Source organism: Quercus robur, chromosome 1, assembly GCF_932294415.1.
Source record: "Quercus robur chromosome 1, dhQueRobu3.1, whole genome shotgun sequence".
Classification (NCBI taxonomy): Eukaryota; Viridiplantae; Streptophyta; class Magnoliopsida; order Fagales; family Fagaceae; genus Quercus; species Quercus robur.
In genome coordinates, this window is record NC_065534.1 from 6,998,688 (window position 1) to 7,025,211 (window position 26,524).

The 26,524-nt window shown below is 34.0% G+C and overlaps 2 protein-coding genes across 3 annotated transcripts; both read right to left on the minus strand.

Annotated features, from left to right (window-relative positions):
• Window positions 1–2,281: 2,281 nt before the first annotated feature.
• On the minus strand, window positions 2,282–6,000 carry LOC126718352 (FT-interacting protein 3-like). Of its 2 annotated transcripts, XM_050420506.1 has the most exons (3): window positions 5,801–6,000; window positions 5,486–5,548; window positions 2,282–5,211 (listed from the first exon to the last, which is right to left on the minus strand). In XM_050420506.1, exon 3 carries the CDS (start codon window positions 4,877–4,879, stop codon window positions 2,567–2,569), a length of 2,313 nt encoding a protein of 770 aa, XP_050276463.1. In that variant the 5' UTR covers window positions 4,880–5,211; window positions 5,486–5,548; window positions 5,801–6,000; the 3' UTR covers window positions 2,282–2,566. The 2 variants fall into 2 exon arrangements, with proteins under 2 accessions (XP_050276463.1, XP_050276455.1); XM_050420498.1 differs by lacking the exon at window positions 5,486–5,548.
• Window positions 6,001–14,963: 8,963 nt separating this feature from the next.
• Window positions 14,964–23,452, minus strand: LOC126718367 (uncharacterized protein YMR315W). The gene is made up of 12 exons (XM_050420515.1): window positions 23,074–23,452; window positions 22,197–22,337; window positions 21,330–21,378; window positions 21,091–21,108; window positions 18,865–18,980; window positions 18,678–18,791; window positions 17,828–17,878; window positions 16,327–16,415; window positions 16,143–16,203; window positions 15,987–16,064; window positions 15,695–15,805; window positions 14,964–15,315 (listed from the first exon to the last, which is right to left on the minus strand). The coding sequence occupies exons 1-12, from the start codon at window positions 23,215–23,217 to the stop codon at window positions 15,187–15,189; spliced, it is 1,101 nt and encodes a 366-aa protein (XP_050276472.1). The 5' UTR covers window positions 23,218–23,452; the 3' UTR covers window positions 14,964–15,186.
• Between the last annotated feature and the right edge of the window lie 3,072 nt (window positions 23,453–26,524).

Consider the following 26,524-nt stretch of genomic DNA (forward strand, 5'->3'; position numbering starts at 1 on the left):
AGCCAAAGATTCATTGTAATTCTGTTTCAGCAATCTTCGATCCATCCCTCAACCAAATTGAAGGATATTTTGTGTTCAAGTCAAAATCACATTGCCACAAATCCAATCAATAAGTCTTGCAAGGAGATCGAATCAGAGGATCACTCTTTTGTAATTTCAGAGAATTGTACCACACAATCATCTATACAAATTCGCATTTGTGAAACTATTTTACCTGTTTGATTTATTTCAAACTAGAAATTTAGTCGCTTACACTAATCTTTGTTTTTAATAATCTTTAATAACAAAAATTATATTCTCTTCTTTCAAATATACTCATTCGATATATATATATATATATATATATATAGTCAAAGAATATATCAAACTTTCTAAAAGTAAAAAAGTTTAATTTCCTATATTCTCTTTAAATTTCATTTATAAAACAAATAAAATCATCTATATATCAATGTCTATATTTATATTCTATGTATTACATAAAATGATTATTATTATTATTTTTTACTTTTATTGACTTTCAGTTAATAATTGTCTCATGCATCATATATATCTCACACAATGCGTGGACCTTATAGGAGAGAGAAGATGCACATATCTTATGAATGTAATAAGACAATTATTTTCTTTTCTATAAATTCTTAAATTTGACTTTTATTTATTGATTAAATATGTATCATACATTTTTTTTTTAACTTTCTCGTACATCACACTGGTTAGCGACTAGTGTTTTATTATAACTAGTCATTATCCCATGCGTTGCACTGGATAGTTAAATAAAAACAATTAAGTAACTGCTCTAAAGATTATATTTGTATATTCATAGCCTTCATATTTAGAAAGTCTTTCATTTAAATTTAGTTGGATCGAAATGCTACATCAATGTGACTCAACAGGAGCGTAGCAATAATAAATGTTATGCTTAAGATTTTAGATATTAAAAATTTTGAGATCTTTTTTTTTTTAATAAATTTGAATTTAGAATAGATGCACTCAACCTAAACCGCTTTTTCCTATTATGTAATTGCACAAAAATGGACCAAATGAACCAAATAGACCAAATTAGACAGAATAAAACTAAAATGGACCAGAATAGACCGAATAGGACCGAAGTGGACAAAATTAGGCCAAATAGGACCGAATAAGACCAAAGTAGACATAATAGACCAAAGTGGACCGAATAGGCCAAATAGGACCGAATAAGACCAAAGTAGACATAATAGACCAAAGTGGACCGAATAAAACTAAAGTTGACATAATGGACGGAATAGGACTGAAATGAACTGAAGAGAAGTAAATGGGACCGAATAGAACCAAAGTGGACAAAATAGAGCAAATGGAACAAAATGAACCGAATAGGACCGAATAAGACCAACGTAGATAGAATGGACCAAATATGATAAAAGTGGACTGAATAGAACCAAAGTGGATCGAATAGAACTGAATGAACTAAAGTGGACCGAATAAGACCGAATGGGCTGAATAGACCGAAATGCTAGGTTGATATGGCTCAACAAGAGCTTAGTAATAATAAACACTACAATTAAGATTTTAGATATTCTAGTTATTGCCCCGTGTTGTATGGATTTAAAAAAAAAAATTATAAATATTAGTCTTTAGATACCTAAAGTATTTATATATATATATATATATGTATTTCCTAAGAAATATAAAAAGTATTATCAAAGGGTTTGAATTTTATTGCATTTTTTTTCACCTTTGCTTCTCCTTCCTTTTTTTATTTTTTTTAACATATATGTTGTGTATAGGTCAAAGCTAGTTCCCAAATGACACTGGCAGCCTTGATTTCCAATCTACAAAGGATACTTGCAGTGAAGCTGGATGTGTGGCGTCTATTGCACCTTGCTGCAAATGATTTTTTTTTTTTTTTTTTGGTGGCTTAAAAGTGAGGAGGGAGGATTCAATTAGATAGACCAAACAAATCTCTGAGACACAGAGTTCTTGGTTTGCAAATAATAACCTTGGTGTTCCTATCTATAGTCTTGAACTCAAGTTTGTGAGATACTCTTGCCGCAGACCTAGCTCTTTAATTTAAGCCCATTTATATGCAATGTGTATTAAGTCTTTAAAATTTCAAAACCCTTATTAGGGATTTTAGCATATGATGTCAGTAAAAATCACCTTCATTTGTAAATATAACACCAATTCCATTTCTAAACAATGTTGGAAATTAGAATGTCATGGAAGCAGAAAGAACAATTTCATTCATGAGCCCTGGAGTTAAATCAGACCTTATTCTAGAGTCCCAAAAAACTGAGAACTATTGGGAAGCAACGTGCATATATTAGGTGATGATTATACATCAATTATATTCAAATTGAAACTTAGAAATCAAAATTCATTAATCCCAATGGACAATTAAATAACAAACTGAGGAAAATTACAAACTATCAGGACCATGTACCCACAGCCAACTAATATTAATGAAAGAAAGATTCATTCTTTGCTGCTCTACCTGCTGCAATATATATCTTCACAAATTTTATGAGAAACATTGATAGTGGGGAGACTAGAGCTTTGGAGGCTATTCGTACTCATATATGATATATCATAACATGCTGTCCGATCTTGCAGGTAACCTTCTGAAGAAGTTGAGTGGCACGGAAGGAAGTTTATGGCGGAACCTGGGATGCCTTAAGACATACAATCCTGTGAGTAGGGCAATAACTTGGAATGGAGTAACATAGAGAACAATGGCAGCAATGAAACAAAAGGTAACGAATAAAGTGGTCGCTCTTGGATCTCTCCAGCTGAGCAGAGATTGAAACCTTTCCCCTTGAGTAGCCATGTCACCTACCACTGTCTGAACCCTCCCTGCAATACTTCTCAATCGATCATATCTCATCCTAACTGTATCTGCTGGCTTGGAAGTAGGGAATGTATCAAACTCTTCATCGAGTTCATCAGGATGAACAGCATCAGCATGTGACAGCCGTGTGTCCATGTGAGGAGGGTGTCGAGCTCTCCATCGGTAGTTCCAAATTCCAATCAAAAAAAGGTACAGAAATATAGTTGGAAGTATGAGTTCAGGATAAAGGACTAATATAATAAAAAGGATGTGAATTAGAACGGTTGTAAGAGGGTTCTTCCAATGGCAGATTGAATCAAACCATTTTCCAACAGCAATCAACCCACTTAGAACTCCCATAATTCTGAAAAAGTTAGCTTTGCTCCTCCTCATACTCCACATATGTGAATCCACATCTAGCATATATTCCACCACCTCTTTCCTCAATGGTGGTTCAGCACGGTTCAGTCTCATGGAAACAATTTGCGTAGCCTGGTGCCTCAAGCTATCAAGCTGAATAACAGACAAGGGATGAATGTAGTGCATTTTTGGCAACAATGGGTGTGAATATATATGCAACATATTAATCAAAGATGAGCATGAGAATCTCACAGCCAATTGAATTTCACCCATCTTCTTCACCCCTGAAGGATGATGTAGGACCAGAAGTGGATATGAGTGTGTGTAAACCCTATCAGTTTCAAGGGTTGATAGCCGAATCCTCACCTTCCCAATTCTTGAATCCTTACCCCCTCCATGTATATGACCATTATCAAATACACCTATTGTAAGGACAGTACATGGGTCGAAAACCTCCCAAATGTATTGTTCATTCCACTTTGGCATGAAGCTATCCACAATTGTCCTTGTCCGGACCCATTTCTGCCCATATTTAGCTACACAGAAAGCATCTGTTGTTCCACGGCCATCTTTCGTCTTCATTGGCATCAACCCATGAGCACTTATAACCCCCAGCTCCAAAATCCCAATGCTGGACTTCCACAATTGCTTTGCTGTTGGCCTGAGATCACTACTATAGTGTGTAGATTCATCCAAAACATGGTACCCACCATCCAAGCATAGCCTCAAATGAATCCTACTTGCAAATTTAGTCTCCTTCTTCTGCTCCCCTTCTACAATCATATGCTTCTCAAGGTTAAACCACCTAGTGTTCACAGGCTTATGGTCTAACCTCCTCTGTATATTATGCAAAGGAATCACACACTTCCCCAAGATTTCATCTTTGTTTGATCCCACCCTATCTTCCACAGTCAGAATCAAGTGTTCCTCAAATGGTTCAGCAACAACAAAGAGTAAGTCCTCATTCCACATGGGATTGATACCCTTAATTTGTGATGTTCTAGTCCTCAATGCCTGATTTCCAAGAATAGCCTTCACAAAAACTTCAGGGTATCTAGTTTTATCACTAGGTACCAAGTCTTGAGCTTCAATCACATTGACCCTCACATACCAAAGCTTGGGGGAAAGATACACCTTTGATCGAATTAATGCAACACCTTCAGGGCCAACAGTGGCAGCATCTGAATGCCATGCATCAGGAAATGCCTCATCCGCTTGAGTTCCCATCCAAACAGCCAGCATCAGCTCTCCTTTAACCTTATCGCCCTTCCGATCCTCCAGTCTATACCACTGTGGCGCCAATGGGCTATCTGGTGGAACACGTTTCGGGATGTCATTGAGTTCAAACATAATCCTGCCCATGAAATCATCCAGCACAACATCATGATCCTTCAGCACCACTTCCAAAACCGAAGCTTGAATTCGTTCTTTTGAGAAAGCAAAAACATGATTCCATTCAGGGTTGGACTTCTTCTCAAAATGTTTAGTAACTCCCTTGTAATTTCCAAGTTTCACTTCGACATAGGGATCACAAGTACCAGTAATATCTTTACCAGGCAAATCCTTGGCTTTGACAACACGAACATAAAGGTACTGCATTTGCTCAACAAGGTCATACGTACAAGACAGCTTATCACTAGTGACTGCACCCGCGCCAATTTTGGGCGAGGTCTCCTTAAGAGCAAATTCTATAGGTTGCTGTGGCTTCTGCATTTTTTTTTCAATTTTACACTGATAAACCAGAGGGGATGCAGAAAATTGGGATTTTCAGACCAAAATCTTGAAGCAAAATAAGGAGTTACAGAACTTATATGACTATCAATGAAAACTCAAATTTTTCAATGACCCAAATTCCCAATTTTACACATAGGATGACTTCAAAAGATACCAAAGAGACAGAGGAAGTAGGCTACTGTAATTGTTATGAACCAAGAAAGGAAGGAATTGAAGGAAAAAAGAAGCTAATCAATTCCAGCACACAACAAAGTAATAGAGTAACACTTAGCGTATCTCCTTGAAAGATTTGAATTTGAAAGTGCAACAACCTGCAAAATCAAAGCAAGAAAGCATAAGTTACTATTACCACACATCCCTCTGTTTTATTCTGTGAGAGAGGGAAAGAAAGAAAGAAAAGCTTGAAACTTTATGATTTCTTGGTTAAATTTTTGGGTTTTCAATAAGTGAAATAAAGAAACAATCACAAAAGCTTAGTAGGCACATTAAGGTCGGCTAAAACACCATGTCAAAGTTTGCATTTTTCTATATATTCTTGCATTTTCTAGGAAACCAAACAAAGCGTTAAGAGAAAAGAAATCATACATTTGTTAGAATGAACTTTGAGAAAATGGGTGAGAAGTTGATATTTGACAACTAGCAGATCTACTGTAAAAAACCCCATGAAAAGACCAAGTAGAAGAAGTTAGCTCAGAGTACAAGTAAACTTGTATATTAGTCTCAACAACCACTACTTACTCTGAAAGAAACACAGTTTTTCAACAACAACTCAAACCAACTTCAAGAATACCTATTACAAGCATTGGTGAACTTGAACTGAACATGTCAAAGAAATGGAAGGTACTTCTAGTTCACACACACACTCACACTCAAAACTCCAGTTAAACACTGATGACTGACCTGACACAGTGGGAGAGAAAGAGCTTTCTTCAATGTGCAGCAATGAAAATCTATGGTTTTATTAGAACAATAAAAAATATGGAAGGTGAAGATAAGGAAGCTGAAGTGTTGGCTAATAGAAAGTAGGTAACTGTGTATGTGGGGACTGAGATCTGTGAAAGACTGAATCTCTATAATGAACACAGAAAGAGGGCCTGTGTACAAAGTTGATGGTACCAACTTTTTAACCTTTTTATTGTAGTTTTTTTTTTTTTTCGTAGGAAAACCTGGGCACACGTACGTGCGAGGATTATGGTCGGTTTTGGCACATGCTGGGATAGTTGGAGACTGGTCTTTCTTGGAGACGAAAATTTATTTTATCTTCTTGGTTTTCTCAAGTCATATTTTGAGCATAGATGGGGCTTTAAGGATTCACTAGTGCTGTTTCCCAATCAAGGAATAAGGATGCAAAGACCTAAAGATAAAGATCAAAGTATATTTGAATTAAATACTGGTTTAATTCTGGATAATCTATTAAGATTTTTATGATTTCAAACATTTCAGTTTTTGATTGCAAATAGGTGCACTCGTTTGTCTTTTGGCATGCTTTCAACTATATTATGAGATTTTAACTTCATACAGGGTACAACATTTTGGTTATTTAGAACCCCCCCCAAAAAAAAATTGGCTATTTGTCATGACTTTTAAATGAATAAATCTTGAATTTTTTAGAGAAAATTTTTGCTGCATATAAGAGTACGTGACAGAAAAATAAAAATGATTTGTTTAAAGTTTACTTAATCATGTACATTGCACATGGCTCTTGAACGCTTGTTCCTTTCATTTTGCTCTCATATACTCCTACATGCAGCAAAACCTTTTCCAATTTTTAAATACTAGATTTGAAGCACTTACAAAGTTACAACTGATCATGTGTTATCTGGTCTATTCAGGTAATCATGCCAAACAATTTACAAGCAGCACATGCACAAAATATAATATATTTCACAACTTTTGGCATGACTTGTTTCGTTTGGTACCTAATAAAAGTTGTGTTTTAGTGATCCATTTTCATGTGAGAAGAAGAAAGAGAAGTACACAGGTGAACTCAATAATTTGACTGAATAAGGGCTTTCATCAAATGTGATCCAGCTGCACTGTAGGACCTACTTCTCTTTGAAGTAGACAAGCAGTGACGGGCTCCACTATAACCATCAATCTAAAGAAGCCAAGTGCCATCAAAATGTACAGAAACGACTCCTTTCATCCTGGAAAATATTAGGGATACAAAAAATTTCACAATTATTGTCACAACTTGTCACATGACAAGCTGTGAATGATAGAGGTCAAATGATCGGTCCACACCTCCACCACTCATAAGTTGGCACATGACGAATTGTGATAAAAGTTGTGAAATTTTTTATGTCCCTAACATTTTTCCTTTGGTCATTGGTCCTTTATATCATTGCATCTCAGTGATTGCAGTTGGAGGGAAGAGCAGAAAGGGACCATTAATGGGGTTTGCCTGTGTAAATAAATACGCACTTTTTGCAGCGCGTGGAAGAAATATATATAAGTCTGCAAGGAATGTGTTAGTTTGAGATAATAAAACATAATAACATAAGATATATTTATATATACATATAATATACCCTATCAGATTTTAAATTAAGCAAAAAAATAGTCTGTTTATAGGTATGACTTTGCTCAAATTTATCCCTTTGACAACACCGAACCAAAAATGTCAAGTAAACAGTGAAGGAAACTAATGCCAATTGAGGTCACTTGGGAAGCGAATGGCAATGGAAGTGTTGTTAATTATTTTTTAAGCTATCTTCAGTTTTGATCATCAATTTATTAATAATGAAAAAGCATCGACAAAGATGAAGGTTTATCATCCAATTGGATGACTTAAGAAGGTCGATAAAGATTGAGAGAATGGTGAAAATGTCGACACAAGGAAGAAATATCGAGTTGCTTATTGTTTAGGAAAATTGAGTTGTTTAAAACAATATTGTTTAGGTTTTGCTTATTGTTCATTTAAACAAACCATCTTTTTTAAATTTTAATTAATTTATTATTTCTTTAAATGAAACAATGTCGTTACACCCATATTACAAAAAATTATACTTATGGAATGACCATTATGTTAAGGGTGTGCGATGTTACAACATAAAATTTATATTGATAATACAATATATAAACTTTCTTAAAATGATTTATTTATAAATATTCTCAAGGCACCTGTTAACTAGATCATTTTATAAATACATGCATACATGTATATGTGCACACAAATTTCCTTATTGATTAAAAGAAAATGATTTAGAGAGAGAGTAATGTCTATCAAATTACCATGTTAGAGTTATAGAATAGAGGCGAAGGTAACTAATGGTATTAAAAATTTAAAAATAAAAAGTCAAGGAGAATTTGACAAACATATAGAAATTACCTTTGGTTAGGTAAAGGATATAAGTGATGATTAATGGAGCAAATTTTTTGTAAGGTTTCTTTACCTTTGCTTGGATGTTCAAATGTTTAGAGCCTGTCCACTAATAATGGTTAACAGCAAGGTTGTCAAAATCGGGATCCTACATAGGATCGTGGGAGGTAGGTGGGATCGTGGATCGTAGGATCGGATCGTGGATCGTAAGATCCTACATTATTTGAGAAAAAAACAAAAAATACACATTGGTATGTTAAATAATCACATAAATTACCATACATTGATATAATTACCATACATTACTACATTCATTTGTAGCATTATTTAAAGATGCCAAAAATCTCAAAATGTGACACTCTATTGGAATATTTTTTATTTGAGTCTAACTGATACTCTCTCTATATTAGAGTGGAAAAACTTGATCTATTGGGATTTATTTTTCATTTGGGTCCAACTGAGCCTTCTATCAAGTTAAAGAAGATTACAAGAAACCAAGGTTGTTTGGGATTGTCAGAATCGTACGATCCTACCAATCCTGAACGATCGCAAAGATCCTTGAAAGATTTAGATCGTTTTGGGTAGGTGAAATCGTAAAATCGTAGGATCGTAAGATCTAGATCGGGATTTTGACAACCATGGTTAACAGTCAATGGCGTGAGTTCAATGCTATCGTGTGCCGTAGGAGAGAAGAAATGCAATTGGAGAGGTTTTTTTTTTTTTTTTTTTTTTTTTTTTTTTTGGTATTGTATGCCATCAACACTACTTAGTTAGCTAAAATTTACGGTAAGATCCATCATGAACGTGAGAGATTAAAAGGAGAGAACATCACGTTATATATTATACTCTGAAAGTATCTAATAATTACTTATCATAATAATATATATATTTTTGATAGTTTAATAGTTACAACTTACAACAAAAAGAGATTTGAATTTGGGATGTTTTTATATTAAAAAAAAATGTTAATTAGTTGAGTTATAAAACTCTTAGCAAGCTATATAACTTATAACTTGGGATGTTTTTAACAAACTATATAACTTACTTTTATCTAACTAATTTTTTAAGTCAAATAAACTAAGTAATTAAGCTATCATAATATCATATACTAACAATAAATCATTGCACACATCCTTAATGTGATGGTCACTCCACAAGTATAAATGCTTGTAGGGTGTAGGGGCAAGGACTAGGACTCAAATCTTCAAGAGAAAATTTTACACACATATATTCTTAAATTAGGTTAGAGTAAAACTTCTATCTTGCATAAAAAAATATTTAAAAAAAAAAAAAAAAAACCATCGATATAACTTCTTCGCATAAATGATATGTGCTTCGAGTTTTCCAGTCATACGTGTGGCACCCACATGGAAGGTAGGCAAAGTTTTGATTTATTATGTACCTAGATTCTAGACTATGTGGCACCCACATGGAAGGTAGGCAAAGTTTTGATTTATTATGTACCTAGATTCTAGACTATATTTATCTTCAAGAATATTTCTTTTGATTTTTCTCAACAAAAAAACAGAATATTTCTTTTGATCCTATCCAAAAATATATATATATATATATTTCTTTTGAGATAAGTTAGAGTTCATGTTTAATATAAATATAATTTTTTATTCTCACTACAATTTATCAAGTACAAGCTACTTTTTTTTTTTTTTTTTGGAAGTAAATATTGAACAAGACGTTAAACACCATTAAAAAATATCATTATTACTAAAAAAAAAATAAAATACATAAACTACCTTGAAAAATAAAATACTTTTTTCTTTAGATGAGGTATAGAGGCGATCGTGTTCTTTAGGTCTGCTTCTCTCCAGTCATGCATTCTATAAATTTACATAGCAAGAATATTATTACTAAAAACTTCTAAAGTAATAATTTTGAATGTCGGATTAAGAAAATATTATGTTAAATTACCAATTCTCCTAAAAGTTTAAATTTTTGGAATACAGTTAATTTAATCATTTAACCATATATTACTAACATGTTATTGAAAAAAACTTCTCCTCATGTTAATTAAGTTGAAATTAAACACCAAATTAGTTGATGACCAGGTAGGCTTAATCCGATTCATCGATATATCGTTGCATCTTCTTCTTTCTTCTTTTTCCAATTTTTTTTCTTTTTTAGCTTAATCCAATTCATTGATATATCGTTGCATCTTCTTCTTTCTTCTTTTTCCAATTTTTTTCTTTTTTAGCTTAGAATAAATTTATTTGTTGAAGCACATAAAATTATTTCTGGCCAAGGGCTTTTTTTTTTTTTTTTTTTTCGCCCCATTCTCTTTTATTGTAGGTAAGTACTTCTGGTAAGGTCCAGGTAAGTACTCCTGGTCCATACCCAAAAATCACTATCATATGGAAGGGGGTGTTTCATGGGGGCCAATATTGAAAACAACATGTAACGTCTTGTATACAAGTACCATCAATGGTTTTCATTCATTGATGGGAAAATAGCAACACTTAGGCCCAGATATAATTAGAAAGAATTGGTGTTAGGTATGGTTGGTTTGGAACCAAGTCATCCTCTTTTTCTCCTCCAATCAAAGCCCTACTATAGTACTATCATTTAGTCTTAAGAGTAACATGGTTTTATGCAATTCAGTGGCTTTAAAGAAACCTAAAATTTTGGCTATAAGTAGTTCTACTAAAAAAAACAAAGAGAGTTTCAAGTTTTGTAAGTTCTTTGATTGAATTGTGAATAGGAACTTAAATTTTTTTTCTCCCCATTTTCTGAGGGGCAATTTGCACTTCCCACTCATAATTATAGGTTAGTAGGAATTAATCTCTCCTAAACTTCAAAATTAAGTAACGGCATTCCTTAACTATTGAGTGATAATAAGTATGTAGTCACATTCTATTATGTACACCAAGAAGATTGCTGATGTGAACCTCCAAACCAATAAGATGATGTCATCTATGCAAATGTATAAATGGGCTTCCTAATCAATACAAGAAATAAAAAATAAAAAAATTTCAAGTAATGTCACATTTACATAAATAATAACATTTTATTAGTTGGGAGATCAAAGAGAACCATATTAACTATCTTTCTTATAGACCTAATAATTTCTCGTTTTTAAAAGAAAGTTGTTTTGATTGCATATTTTTAAAGAAAAAATAAATATAAAAAATTCGCCATACTTAGTACGAAATCCAGGATATTAAGTCTGTTTTGGTAGATCAATCATTTTGACCAAAGACAGTTGCAGCATAAATTGATTGTTTTTTCTTTTTGGGTGAATTGGGATGTGATTAAAAGTTTCCCATTTCAATCGCAACTTTCTAATATTGATGTAATAGTTGGGTTGAAAGCAATGTACCAGACATGGCACATGCATATTATCCATGCGAAGTGAATGAGTCTTAAATTACATCACTGAAAATTCTTACTGCACCGAATCATTTCGTACCTGTACCCACTAACCTTGTAATCACTGGAAGAAGTATGGTCCATTTGGTACTGGCTCGACGTTTTGTTGTTGGTTTGTTTTTTTTTTTTTTTTTTTTTTTTTTTTAAGAATATTAAGTAATACACACGAAGAGAAATGAGAAAATCTTAAAAAACTGACAGTGACGTATATCTAACATGCTTTATTTATTTTGGTGTGACTTTCTTCTATTCCTGAGGAAGCCACAAACCACTTAATTCTTCTAAAAAAGAAAAGAAAATTCCACTAAAACATTGTGAAAAGAAACCTTCACTGATCTGAAGAACAATTTTACCTGAATGAAAGAGATAGAATTGACGCAAGGTTATGTTGACCAAACCAAAACACTATAAAAAGAGCTATTCGTTCTTCTTATATAGTTAGTAGAAATTAGTTGAACAAAAATACAGTTTATAGAAAATAAACAAGATTGGTTAAAAAATTAGAGATCGTTTGGGATGGGTTGAAATTTTTAGCTTATTTGCAATTTGAGCTTATTTTTGCTATTATTCACAGGTCATGTTACACTTTTCGATACTATTCATAAGTCTCATTGTACTATTCAGCTTATTTTTCAATTTTTTTTCTACACTTTTAGCAAAAAAATTTCTTCAACTAAATAAGTTATTTCCAAACGGACTATTAGTGCTTAATGCTTACACTACATGTGTAGAATGACATGTATTATAGTAAATGATGATGTAATTCATCAGCACCAAAATATATATATATATATATATATATATTTATTGTGTAATGAATTTTGATGCCATTTTGACCTAGCTCTAGCACAAGTGCACAACAATTCCACAGAGAATGGTATATACTGTATTGGAGATTGTGTTTGTTCTTAATCCTAAGCTTTGCGTAGAAATGTATGTGATTCCACATCAATCAATGTGCAGAAAAGTAGTTTTGTATAACCACGTGACCCCCTACCCTGTTCTCGTTCTGTAATTTTGTATGGTAGTTCAACTGAAACTCACCAGTCTCAAAATTATTCACTAGAATCAAGGTCAAGGTTGTGACTTGTTACCTACGTAACACGACTTTAAAATTACCACTTGTTTACAGCCAAGTGATAGGTAAGATTAACACGAGGCAAACTTTAGCCTACCTTTTGTTTTGGCTAATTGATACTTTGATAGAATACCAATTTTCTCAAAATTTTAAATAGTTAAGAAATACTTAATTTATTTGTTAAATTATTATTATAGAATTTTAGTATTAGTTATGTCAATTTCTGCCCTTCTGATTATTCTTCAGATGTGTAATTCTTCGTCTCACATATATCAAGTAATTATTAAAAACAAATTCTTATGAATAATCTCAATAATGTTGATTAGATGCTTTGAATTTATTATTAGGTCACGTTAGGGTAATTTTTACTAATAAACTATATTAGAAAAATTTTGATACAATTTTTACGAAAAATATAAAAAACTGTTAAGAAAATTAATTGTTTTATCATTTTCTCATAAAATATTTCTAAACCAATATTTCTAGAGCATTCATTAACATTTTAATGATATATCTCCTAGGATTTACATAATATTTAATTGTTATGACGTTAGGAAACCGAATACTAATTCATGTTTTGTGATTTTTGTCACTGCGCGCAAACAAAATTCGAGCAACCGACAGCAAAGTTTGATTGAAATTGCTGCAACCTGCAATCAAGTTGCGAGTTGCAATAGCTCTACTAGTGTAATGATGTATGATGCATCACTTACCTTTCTATGAGGCATCATTCAACAATTTAATGCTTGTCATTAAAATGGCCTATACACTGCAATTGGTCCTGTCAGAAAAATTTGTGGGGGTCCCCAAGTTTAGCTAAGATTCACATGCTTTTACTACTACTTGTTGTTATCATTTTTATTTTAAAAGGCAAGTAAGAATGGTCAAATTTATAAAAATGGAGTGGAATTGGGAGCAAAGTATGCTCTTTACACACCTGAGGAATCTAAGTGGGCAGATGATTATATCTTAAAATGGAACTGTAACAAGGATTTTAACTGAAATTGAACTTAGAATTTCAAGGTGTCACACCACTGAAGGGAATTGAAAAAAGGAAACAAGACTAATAACGACTAAGGAGGCCAAAAATCCAAGCAGTGGAGTTGGTTGGAGGCACTCTGAAGGCGAAATCAATGAAAGAACTAACAATAGACACTGAGAAAATTGTAGAGTAGCAATAGTAAAGTGTGCATACACTTCTCAATGGTCCAATGGGATATATTTATTGGATTATTGGTGGGGGTGCTGGTGAACATTTTCCCAAGAAGTCGGCTGAGGGGATGTGATAATAGCTATCTAGGGCACCTTCCCAACATTGAATAGAGATGACTTATATCATGCTTCATTAAATGCAAAATAACGATAGGTGAGTCATAATAAATGTGAATAGGATAAGTGATGGACTGATGGTCTACTGTAGGTATCCCTTTTTAGTAAGAGGTTGTCGGCCACTGACCGCCAACTTGATTCCACCAAACTTATGCTATGTTTGGAATGAAGGGATATGGAGGAAGAAGAAAGTAGAAGGAAAGGCCATTGGAACATACAAAAATTTAGTACATTCTAGTCATTTCTATTTTTCTCTCCCCTCATCTCCCTCCATCTCATCTCCCTCCATCTTAACATAGGGTTAGTTCAAGATGGGTTGCCTCAAGACTGTAGTTCAACCTCTTTAGGACACTGTTTAGTTATAATTGACCATCCTATCAAGAGCTTGTGCGTAGTTTGAGGAACTTGAGGTAGAACCACCTTCCCATGTGACAGAAGCAGGCCTTTTTTGCTTTAAACAAGTCCGTCACTCCCACCTTGGTTGGTCATTAGTGTCAGTGCCTCTAGCCTGACTGCTTAAACTCAAAGCACTAAGGAGATCACGTTTTCTGACCAATGCAGATATGCCCAGTAAGTTGAATGTTTGTTGTACCCTTTTAGCCATATGTGATGGCGGTTTGTCAAAAGGCCTCAAGAGTTATGACAGTGACCACAGGAGACAACAAATTGAGTATTTGGCTAAACTAAACTGAGATTCTAAAATTCAATATTCAGTGCAGAACACAACTCAAAGCCCTTTTAATTTTATTCACTTGAAATTGCTCTTTTTTTCCCCTCATGTATCCAACTTCAAATGGTTGCAAATTCATAATTTGTTTTCTTTCTCCATTCCATCAAGCAAAAGCATACAATGATTCTAAACTGACCATAAGCGAACCACACAAACCTCAAACACAAACTAAAATGTCAAATTATAAGACGCCATAGACCACCCCCAACCATTATGATGAATATAGTTTCTTAAATTTGGCACAACTTTATTGATTAATCTCAAAGTTGCAAATGATCCAACTGCTCCTTAGATCCCTTTGAGTATTGCTGACTGTTTCATTTGAACTTAATTCTGTTTTTAAGTAAAAAATGTGAAAATCATAAAGCATCTCAATTCTCAGATATATATATATATATACCAAGCTGTTACAATCATGTTGCTAAAGAATAAATCCCATCAGTAAGCTAAAATTTTTTCACTTGAACTAGGGCCCCTTGCTTTGATCCAGATTCAAGCATTGCATCTAGAATAGCAACATCTCTGGCACCTTCCAGAAAAGATAGGCGAGGCTCAACTTCATAGTCACTCCCCTTCTGCAACATAATAAATATGATCAGTGGACCATTCCTTGAATCGCAACAGATTTTATTATTTTGTTTAGTAACACAGGTTTATCAAATAAGTTAAAGATCCAAGTAATTGAAGTAAAGGATTTAGAATGAAAGAATTAGAGAGAATTATGCAAAAGAAATCCATGAAAATATTGTCAAGCTAGAATAACACAGAGATCTGCTGCTATCACCACACTCCAAGAACAAAAGTTAAAAAATTAGAAGATGTTGTAGCAAATCAAATACCACTAAAATAGAGAAGAAAAACCCACTTAGTACACTAAAAGGCAAAATATCACCATGCATATAATAGAAAATTGAAACCATGTATAAATGCATGAAAATTAACATCTTCAACTACCTTACGCGTAGCCTGTGATACATCATGTATAAAAGTTTTTAATTCCGCATCCACTCCACTAAATGGGTAGAAGGAGCTTTTCCGCTGCCCATCAGCACTAAAAAATAATACCTGTGATGCATCATGAGATATCATAAGTACTGAATTTTATTACAAGTTAATCTAAAAGACAAATACAAGTCTCGATTAGAATTGAGTATTTTAAGTCTTTAAAATTAAATATCTAAAAAAAAAGGAAACTATAGACTTCAAAATTATACATATTCCTAAATAAAAGTTGATTCTCAAATACCAGGTAACCATGTTGTCCATCAATATGTCCACGCTCAATTTGCACTGTTCCCTTCAAGCCAACAACGCGCCAGAGTATCTAAACACAGCTAATACTATGATTAAAGAATCTTTGTAAGTTCAAAATACTACAGTAAATCTATCATTTATCACGTACCTGAGGGGATCTGGATGAAACAACCATCACAAAAACTCCAGAACATCCATTCTCCAGTTGACTAAGGCAAGGAAATTCCAAATACGCACCTTCAGTCTTTCGATTGTTAGGAATGAAAGTTTAAAAAAAGAAAGAGAAGAACTTCAAATTCTTTGAAAGTAAAGTCCATGCAATTGAAACTTACAAGAGAGAGGATAAGTTATCTGGTGGGGGTAAGTCTGGATCCACATGAGTTGTCATAGCTGAGACAGAGACTACCTCACATCCTACAAGCTGTTCACATGAAAACAGGAAAATCACATTTCCACTTACAATACGGTTTAAGTTGTACCAGAAATGACTAATTTCATTTAATAAGGAATTTTTTGAGTTAAACTACAATTTTTTTTTTATCACAAATGCTCATTTTGATTGTTTGAGGGCGTTTCCCACAAAATTAAAAAGAAGGCAGCTGCTTCAATCATAAGATAGTCTGTACAGTTTAAACCAAGTTAAGCACCATCATATTTTCATCCTTATCCTTTAAGAAAAAGGACTGAGGTGAAACTTTTTGAAAGCATCAACAACTTTTAGGATGTTCAAAGTACAGCATTTAAACAATCTGTGAAAGAAATACCAGCAGATGGCATAAGGAAGAAAACAAGGAGTCTGCTAATGCAAGATTATTAGATTAGTGACTGCAGTGTCAGAAAAATGAAAACATTTTCCCTTCTAGATAACAGATGGAAAATCACTGGAAAAAATTTTTGGCAAGCTGCATCAAAAACTATTCTTGAAGAATTTCTTGAACTTCCTTATTCAAGATATGTCAACAAATAGTTATCTAGGTTGTGTAAAACACAGGCCATTAACCCCTACAACAGTTCAAAAAAAAAGATGCTCACAAAAAGGATACAAGTACTTGAGATGAATCACGCATTCATTTCTGCTTTCAGAATCAAAATTGGGCAGTGTTACAGTGATCACTAAAGAGCATTTAGGCTGCTTCCACAGTTCTGAGTTCTGACATAAGATTCTTCATGTCTATTCTCACCCATACAACCCCCCCCCCCCCCCCCTTTTCCCCCAAACTTTTTGTCCACATGCAGGAAAATAATATCACTCCTAAAATTCTGTTTTCAGAACTACCTGGTTCATAATATATAAGTAGCCAAGTCAGCACTTAGCTTATTCTGGCTTCTAGACGCTGATTTGGTAAAAGTGCTACGATATAGTGGAAGTATCTTCAAAATTTTAATCATCCTCATCATTTTTTCTAAACAAAATCTAATTGAACTTTGAGAAGCCCTAGTCCATAGTCCAAAATTTCACATAACAAAGTATTTGTCAGAGATGAAAAGGAGGTTCAAAAGGGACTCTAAAGATGAAGAGTCACTGAAATTGAAATTAGTATGACTATAAATAACATGAAATTCCTTTTGTTTTATTCTTCTTTTCTTTTGATAAGTAATAACTTATTAGAGAAGAAAACAAAGGGTGGGGTCGGAAGGGGGAGGAGGGGGGGGGGGGGGTGGAGAAAGGGGTTGTGGCCCAAGCACACAGGTAGAGGATTTAGACATATGAAATTCAAATAATCAAATTCTTTGAATTGATATAGCATACTTCACAACAAACAGTGGACTTGGTAGCAAAGCAACCAAAGCCATAACTTATCTTCCATTTGTTATTAAAAGGTTTGAGATTACCATCCTCAATCCTGCAATGAAATGTACCCCCATATCGAGAATGAATCCCCCCTGGAATAAGAAATAAACTTGTTAAAATAAGACATATAAGAAATAGTTCAGGTATGATAATATGGGAAGAAATCTGACTATGTTAACAATCAAGTAAGGCATCCCTGAAAATCCAGAATTCATGAAATGAGCACATCCTTTACACTTTCAAGAAGGAATGAGAATGTGAACAATATAGTTGCTACAATAAACTTGTGAGAAGAATGAAATCTTCATTCTATCTGCCAAAATTATGATTAAATGATTTAATTCACCATTCCTAATAGCTTAATATTTTGGGATAATCGGTAATTTAACATGGTATCAAAGCGGGAGATCCTAAGTTCAATTCCTGGCTTTAATTTACCTACCATTTAAAATGTTAAAAAATTCATGTGTTGGGCTCCACTTATTAAAGGGGAGTTTAGGTCCACACATGAGAGGAAGTGTTAGAATTATGGTTAAATGTTTAAATTCACCATTTTTCAATAACTTAAGCTTTTGAGACAATTGGTAATTAACATTATTTGATGTTGCATCATATTGTAGTCACCTGAGAATGTTCTCAAACATAACATAATGCAGTCACATTGCAATATGGACTAGATGCCTGAGAATCTTTTGATCTCAGACTCTAAAGGGTTGTGAATCTTTCTTCTTCTTTTTTTTGTTTGATAATGATGAATTTCTTTCTTTGATGACTAGTATAGTTAGAAGTAGCTTGCACTAAAAGTGATCCAAAGCATATGTTTAATGGCATATGCTCTTGCGAACAAGAGAAATTAATGTATATTATTCAGCTTTATAGTAAAACACGTACAGTATAGTTGCGCCTCCAAGTGCTTGAGAAGTATGGGTTTGAGCTATTCATTGATCCTTCAACAATAACTTGAACGCTCATCATATCCCCAATCTCAGCAATTAGTTTCTTGCTCTGTGGAAACAACAATGAGTATCTGGCAAGCCAGAGTAATAGGAACTATTTCAAATATGGCAGAAACAAGCACCTCAACAAAAGCAGGCTCAAATCGGTAGTTTTCTGCCACAGCCCAAATGGGTTGGTCAGAAAGATTTGCACAAATAGCTTTGTAGCGTGCAAGTGCAGTTTCCAACTCACTTGCAGCTGCATTATTGAACCAATATTAAATTCTTCATAATCAAAATTTCATAATTACATTGTAGATTTCAAGCTACATTGAAACTGAAATAATTGTTTCCACATGGCATTAAAGGCAAAAAAAAAAAAAAAAAAAACATAAGACCGGATTTTTCAAGTTCATAATGAGAGAGCTTAATCAACACCAAATAAATATTTAAATACAATAATTAACAAAACCTACACATAAGAAATTAATATATAAACGTGGTTGGACTGGTGGGAGATGAAGCATCAGAAAATTAAAAACAAAGGGCCAGAATATTCTTGAGAGTTAAAGAGGATAATATAGTTATAAACAACTTTATTATATGATATCAATCCAAACGAGACTCTTGATTGACAAGGTTGAGATTGGATGGAAAATCAGATACAGAGATAGAATTGTTCCCTCCAGCTGAAAGCCGACTTGATTATGCAAAATGATAATTATTACAAGTAGTTGGCATCATCAAATTTGTCTTTACCTTACAAAGATGATTCCATTTTTATTACCATTCAACCTCCATTGCAACACCATGGCTGTATTGACACCATCAATAAAGATTCAAAATCTGCCTAAAATGATCAACAAGTTTTCTGCCAGTTACACAAATTAAATTTTGGGACAAATGAGGGCCGGATGTTTTGGAGAATAATTATTTTTCATATGTTGTTGAACATTCAGAGGGAAATGAACAACATTTGCTGGAAGATGATGTAACTTGGGCAAGGTTACAGAAGAAGGGGAAAAGCTCCTTTAAGAATGCAGAAGGGATCCACTTATAGCTTCATTTCGGTGTTCTTCTATTGAGAACTTTTCTGGAGTCTGGATTTGATTTCATAAAAAGTGAGACTTATTCTTTACATGTAATATTGTCTTGGGCAATATGGCACTGACACACCTTTACTCCAGCTCCTTTCCCTACATTTAAGCTTCTTCTTCCTTATTAAATATTTCATTTAGTGAGTATAAATGTTTTCAACTGGACAGGTTTAACTCTATAAAGAATATTTGGGTTACAGACAAACCATATGGGAGGCATTCTGTTGGCAACATAAATTTAATTGTTGAGATAAAACATTTATAAAGCTTTAGAAAATCCAAACAAGCCTTTTAAAATAAATTAAGAGGGGCTGGAATAAAAACAAGAGATTTATACATAATAATTTTCGGCTTTTAGAGGGAGGCAAAAATACCCTAAAAAAATGCTTAAATTTGATCTGAATATAGGTCAAAGTGCAGGCCCATGGTTGAAGAATTTCCAGCAATAAAGTAAGCTCATTGGGGACACTATTCTTAAAGTGAAGTGGGAAGTAAACTTTAGCACTTAAAAGGTAATAGATTTGGCCCCACCACAATTAGAGTTGTAATCTGATAAGGAAAAAGTTCCATAGCTTTTGTCAATGGGCCACACATTTTTTTTTTTTTTTGCAGAAGCAGCAAGAGTTTCTGGTGGTCTGCCTAAAAGTCTTGTTGGTTCCCAAAAAGCCCGAGAACAAAAAAAAGAATTTGAAGCGTACTCAATAGAAACCTGCAGCTATTATTACTTATCAAAAAAAAAAAAGAAACCTGCAGGTGGATTTAAAGGACATGATAAAGAATTGTGGTGGCAATTTGATAAAAGAGAGAAGCTTTTCTATTTCTGTTATTCAATGGTCTTTTCATTGTATTCCTGAAAGTTGCATTTATAAATCTTATGATCAATGTTTTACAGGAATTTATCAAAATCAATAGAGAATATATTTTCAATAATGTTTTGTATTATGCTTTCATTCTTTTATGTATTGCTTTCTTTTGGAATTAGAGGCTGCCACTAACAATCAAGATTTTTTTTTAATTGCAAATAGGGTCATGTATTTATATGACATTATGGCTGAAATTTGTTTCACTACACTCACTGATGAATATATTTGAAATTAATATCAGATATTGGCATGAGTTGATTTAGGTATGATTGGTCACATATAAACATATTTAATCAAAAGAAAATACTAGTATGAAATGACCACAATATCCATTTGTACATATCATTGATAAGTTACACAGAAATATATGATAATATGCTTGATTCAATTGAAAATGCATCATACTTACAAGCTGCCGCCGGTTTCTCTTCAGATACACCAAGTTAGCCAAGCAACACATACAGCATGTCCAAAAGGGAAACTTTAGTACGTTGTCCAGAAGAATATATTTTGTAAATCATAAGATATATGGATTCTGTTAAATGAAATACAAAGCACTGGCCTCAAAAGTTCCCCTTTTTTTCTTTTTCTTTTTGTTGTCTCAAGAGAATGGTCATCCCTTTGTGGCTATTTTGAAAGATAAATTACCTTGAAGGACATGCTTCCCGGCCTTCAGCAGCCTCAGTGATATATCAACCTGAGCAAATTGATTCACACGTAGGAGTCATGTAACTAATAATTATAAATGCTAGAGCCATTAACTTTCACATCTTGCACTATAAAGAAACTGAGCAGGGGCATTCTAAAGGGTGTGCTGAAATTTTCTCTAAAAAAGGAATTACATTTAAACACTTGCATGGACTCCAATATCCATATTTGACTTAGTGATTTTTTCCCAAGTCAACTAACTTTGCTTCTTACTTTTCTGCTAAGCCATATTTTATCTACTTGATATAATTCATTGAGGATCAGCTTGAGATTTATTTTAGCAATTCAGATGACAGAGGAGAATGATAATACAAGCAATAGTTAAGAATAAAACAAAGGAAAAGTTAACAAATGCTCTAAAGGCATTAGTTTAGCAAATATTTTTAGAAAATTTTATGGGAAAAGAAAAAAAGAATTAACTATTTTGACAGCTTTTTATATTTCCAATGAAAGTAGTGTCAAAATTTAAAATGGGTTTATTATCAATTACCCTAAGGGCACCCATTAACATGACCCTAAAACAAATTTATTATTTTTTGCATGTACCAAAAATGTTGTAACACTCATAAAAGCAATTCCTCAGTACTACTTTTCTTGCATGCACACATTAACAAAAATGTCAAGCTTGAATTTCTAAAACTTCCACTTGAAAGTAACAGTTGGCTTTGAAATCATCAGGCACTGAAAATAAATCCCAAAAGAAAAAAATAAAAATCAAAGAATCTACCATGAGCAAATATTTTTCTTGAAAAACTGATGGGCAAGCCGATTTGTGGATTTAAAAGAGAGTAATAAAGAGTAAGGTACCTGTGTATGTCCAGCCAAAACCACAGCAACCCCAGGTATTGAATCATCATGGATGATTTCATCAAGACCCTTAACCCCCCACTTACATAGCACTCCAGGAAAGTATTTACTAGCATTCTCAACTGCACGTCTCGCCGATTCCTGTGCAGTAACACAGAATACACCATTATTAACTATCATTTCCCCAGAGCCTTTCTACAGGGAAACTAATTCCAGGAAATAAAAAATGAAGAGGGAAAAAAATAGACATCCCAATAGTATATAGGATGTCGTAATAGGATCTACAATTCTGAAACACACACACACAAAACAAAGATAACCCATTGTTACCTTCCTTCTACCCAATACTTTTTTTTTCAAAGAAAAGATTTTCCAGCAGAAAAAACAAAAATTTCCCAGTGCTATAAGATTATTGGTATTATCAAAATCATTGTTATTTATGTAAGCACTGAAATCAGGTTCACAGAATTGAACCCATCTGGGAAAGTTCTGATCTTCAAGAAATAATAAATCCCAGATCATTAATTTGAAAATCAACTTACAGTTGAAACAGAACCTTTTTTTTTTTTTTCTTGATTTAAATAAAGAAACACAGAAACATGGCGAAATAAAAGCTTGCATTGTCTTATAATGTTCTTACAATGACAAGACAACATAATTCAAACATTAAAATTCCAAAAATAAGAGTAATAAACTTAATCCAAAGACTTTGATTAATTTAGTACTTTCCTTATATGGAGTAGATCTTTAAGTACCATAGAATTTAAAAAAAAAAAAAAAAAAAAAAAAAAAAAACCAAAACTTTTAGTAATAACTAAACTAAGACTAATTATTGCATTGCACAAAAAAGGAAAGATTGCAACTTTTATGTATGTACCTCAGTGCGGCTCCAAATGGCTTTAAGGTTGAAGAGGTGAGAGATCTCAGCTAGTCTTGGAATGTACTGATTCCTCACAAAAATCCCAGCTCCAAGAATGGCTAACTGGGGTTTCTCCTTTGCCATTCCTGCAGTTCCTGCCATTTGGGTTCTTCTTCAAATGTTCAATCTCCTTGCACTTCTTCTTCAAGTCTTAATGCAAGTGGGTTTTTTGTTTTTGCCTTAAAAAACAAAAAATGCTCTTTGAGAGAATGAAGATGTAGAATTTGAAAAAATAGGTATTGTCTGAATGTGTTTTACATGTAGATGGAGATTGAAATGGTCAGAGAGAGAGTGAGAGTTTGATGGAGCTTTGGGATTTTTTTAGAAAATAATCAGGTACTTTTTTGGGGTAAATAAATAAATGAATATTTTTCTTTATTTAATTTAATCAATTAAGGCGACAATGGCCTCCTCTACAGCTACAATTTTGTTTTCTGTTTGAATAAACAGTTATAAATGCTTTTATTAATAACAATAGATATACTTTCCAAAAAAAATTAATAATAATAACATTAGATGTAATTTCTTTGTCAGAAGTGGCTATTAAGTATTAATTATTTAAATAAATGTCCCTGGACCATCTCATCAATTAATAAACCAGTAAAATTGTTGTAATTTGTTTGAACGTTTAAAATGATACTGTTTCGTCTATAATATTAACACAACAAATTGTTAGTAATAAATTGTTATTAGTTTTAATTTAACAACTTAAATTTTTTTTTTTTTCACTCATATAAGATAATAATAACCTTCAACTTAAAATTTGTCATTAAAAGTGGTGTGAAAATATTATTTATATAACATTTCTAGGAGACCTATCCATCACATACCCCTTGCCCATAGGTTCCCTCCCAACCTTAATAGTCACAGAGTTAGGCACATTGTTCACTTTCAACTTCCAAGTCACAAGAGCAGGTAAATATTAATTACTAGATAATGTCTTGATAGGCTAACGTTTCACATATATATATATATATACAGTTAAATTAGTCTAGAGTAAATTTTCTATCTTATATATATATAAAAAAAATTAAGACTCATATATAATACTCATTTTGTCTAGGAAGCACCAACACAACTAGGAGGGTGCTGCACCGGAGTCCAACACGAGGTGCAGCCACCGACACGGCTACCCACACGTCGGTGCCTCATCTGAGTTTTTTTTTTGGCACCAAACCGTGTAGATTCAGCCAGAATCGAGTTGTATCGACCGAATTAGATCGTATCGACCAACGGTCGAAATTGACCGAAACGGCTAAAACAGGCCGAAATTGCCCTTGAATCATGCCAAAACAGCCGAAATCGACTTTGAATGAGGCCCAAACATCCTAAATATGTCCTTCCTCAATCTTATTTTGAATATTTGTTGCTTCTTTTGTGTTGTCTTTTTTTCTTTTTCTTTTTGTATTTTGTTTTGTGTTTCTTGCCTTTGAAAATATATTTGAAATGAAAAGGATAACATATAGAAAATATATAGAAAAGGATGTTGTTTGCATGCTTTCCCAGCAGTGAATTATATTTGTTATCATTTGTTATTTGCATGCTTTCCCAGAATAAAAATGTATTTTTTTCCTTTGAAATATATAGAAAATATAAATAAAAATATTTTTAATAATTTTTTAATCGCCGCACCTGCACCCTATTTTTTCAAAAATTGTTAAGTCTCGCACTTGCACCCGCACCCGAATCCGGAAACACCATGCTTCATAGCATTTTGTTATATAGTTGTATGACACCGGGCCTCCAGAGCCATTTGGCCCTTAGACCCAAGCTATACGGTATGTCCCGCAGTTCCTAACATCCATGTCAAAAACTGGGCTTAAGGCCCACTAGGGCCATGGGCGCAAATCCTGTAGTATCGTGTCTGGCCCAAAACCTGTTGGGTCGGTTGTTGAAATATGTACTTATCAATTCGTGGCCAGGAAGTTGCCTAACGCGTCCCATCTCCTACGCGTGTGAGTGCTCGGGAAGGCCATATCCCGGATGCTCAGCGACTCCTTGACAAATTTCGCCGCCGAACATCATCTCTCCCTTGAAGTAGGAACCAGTTCCAATGCCACTCACACCACACCACACTCCCAACTAAACATCCACTTAGCGATAACAATATTGGACCTCCATTCCCACTAGCCTTGAGTGTAATCATGATTTTCCCACTAATTTTGGACTATAATATGAGGCTAAGGAAAAGGAGGGGGTTGTTGAAAGTCTGAAAGGAGAGTCTCGAATCAAGATTAATAGCTACAAAGAGTGAGAGGAAAGCAATACAAAGGTTGTAAAAATATTGCTGGGTCTGTAGGTTAGAATCACCCAAAGTAGGAAATCCAAAGCCCACATTATAAGTATATTGTGAGCCCAAGAGCGAGACTAGTCTATTAAACTTGCTTGAGGTACGCACAATAGTATTTATGATGTTTCTCATACTATTGTTGAATGTTTTGAAACTTAATGTTTTAAATTTATATTTTATAATTTTTCTTTATCTTAGAAGTTTTTTTTTTTTTTTTTTTTTTTGAGAAAGAAGTAAGCGAGTTTTATTGAATAATTTCAGAATGGAGTATATCATCCAAATCACCGGGTAGCTCTTCTACCCAAACATCAATATCTGCAGTTAGAACTGCTCTTCTTGCTAAGGCATGGGCTATTTTATTACCCTCCCTACGAGTGTGCACAAAACAACTAGTAACCAGAGTAGAGCTTAGGCAGCGAATCTCTTCTATAATGTGACCGAACAGAGTGTGGCATGCTCCAAGTGAGTTTATGGCTTCAATAACCTTCTGACAATCTCCTTCAAAAACCATCCGTGACAGACACAACTCCTTAGCCAGTGTAACGGCTCGACTTGCCGCTTGCGCTTCAGCTTGCTCTACTGAATGGGGTAGTACGATCCTTTGGCTCAAAGCTGCTATAACGTCGCCATTACAGTCCCTCACGACCACTCCAAGTCCAGCACAGTTGCAATGCTCAAACAATGCCGCATCAAAGTTCGCTTTGTAGACACCCTCTGGTGGTGGGGACCAGCCTGCCCAAGGTGAGCGTGAAATTGGACGAAGGGCCTGAGTATGGACGTCTAAATACTCCATCACCATCTCCTTCGAACGTTTGTGGACCTCATGAAGTGGCCACGTTGGTTGATGCTCACGAAGCCTGTTTCGGCGCTGCCATAGACTCCATGCAGTTGTGGCGAAGACAGCCACGTTGAGGGCAGAATACTGCTCCAACACAGCTTCAAAGAGATCCAAGAAAGATCTAAACGCCCTCTGGTACAGTTGTGCGAAACAGAGACATGACTTCCAAACTACCTTTGCATGGTCACAAAGCCACAACACGTGAAGAATCGTCTCCTGGTGGTCATCACAGAGTGAACAAGTCTCGCCTACTGGGATTTGCCTCCGTACCAGGTTGTGCT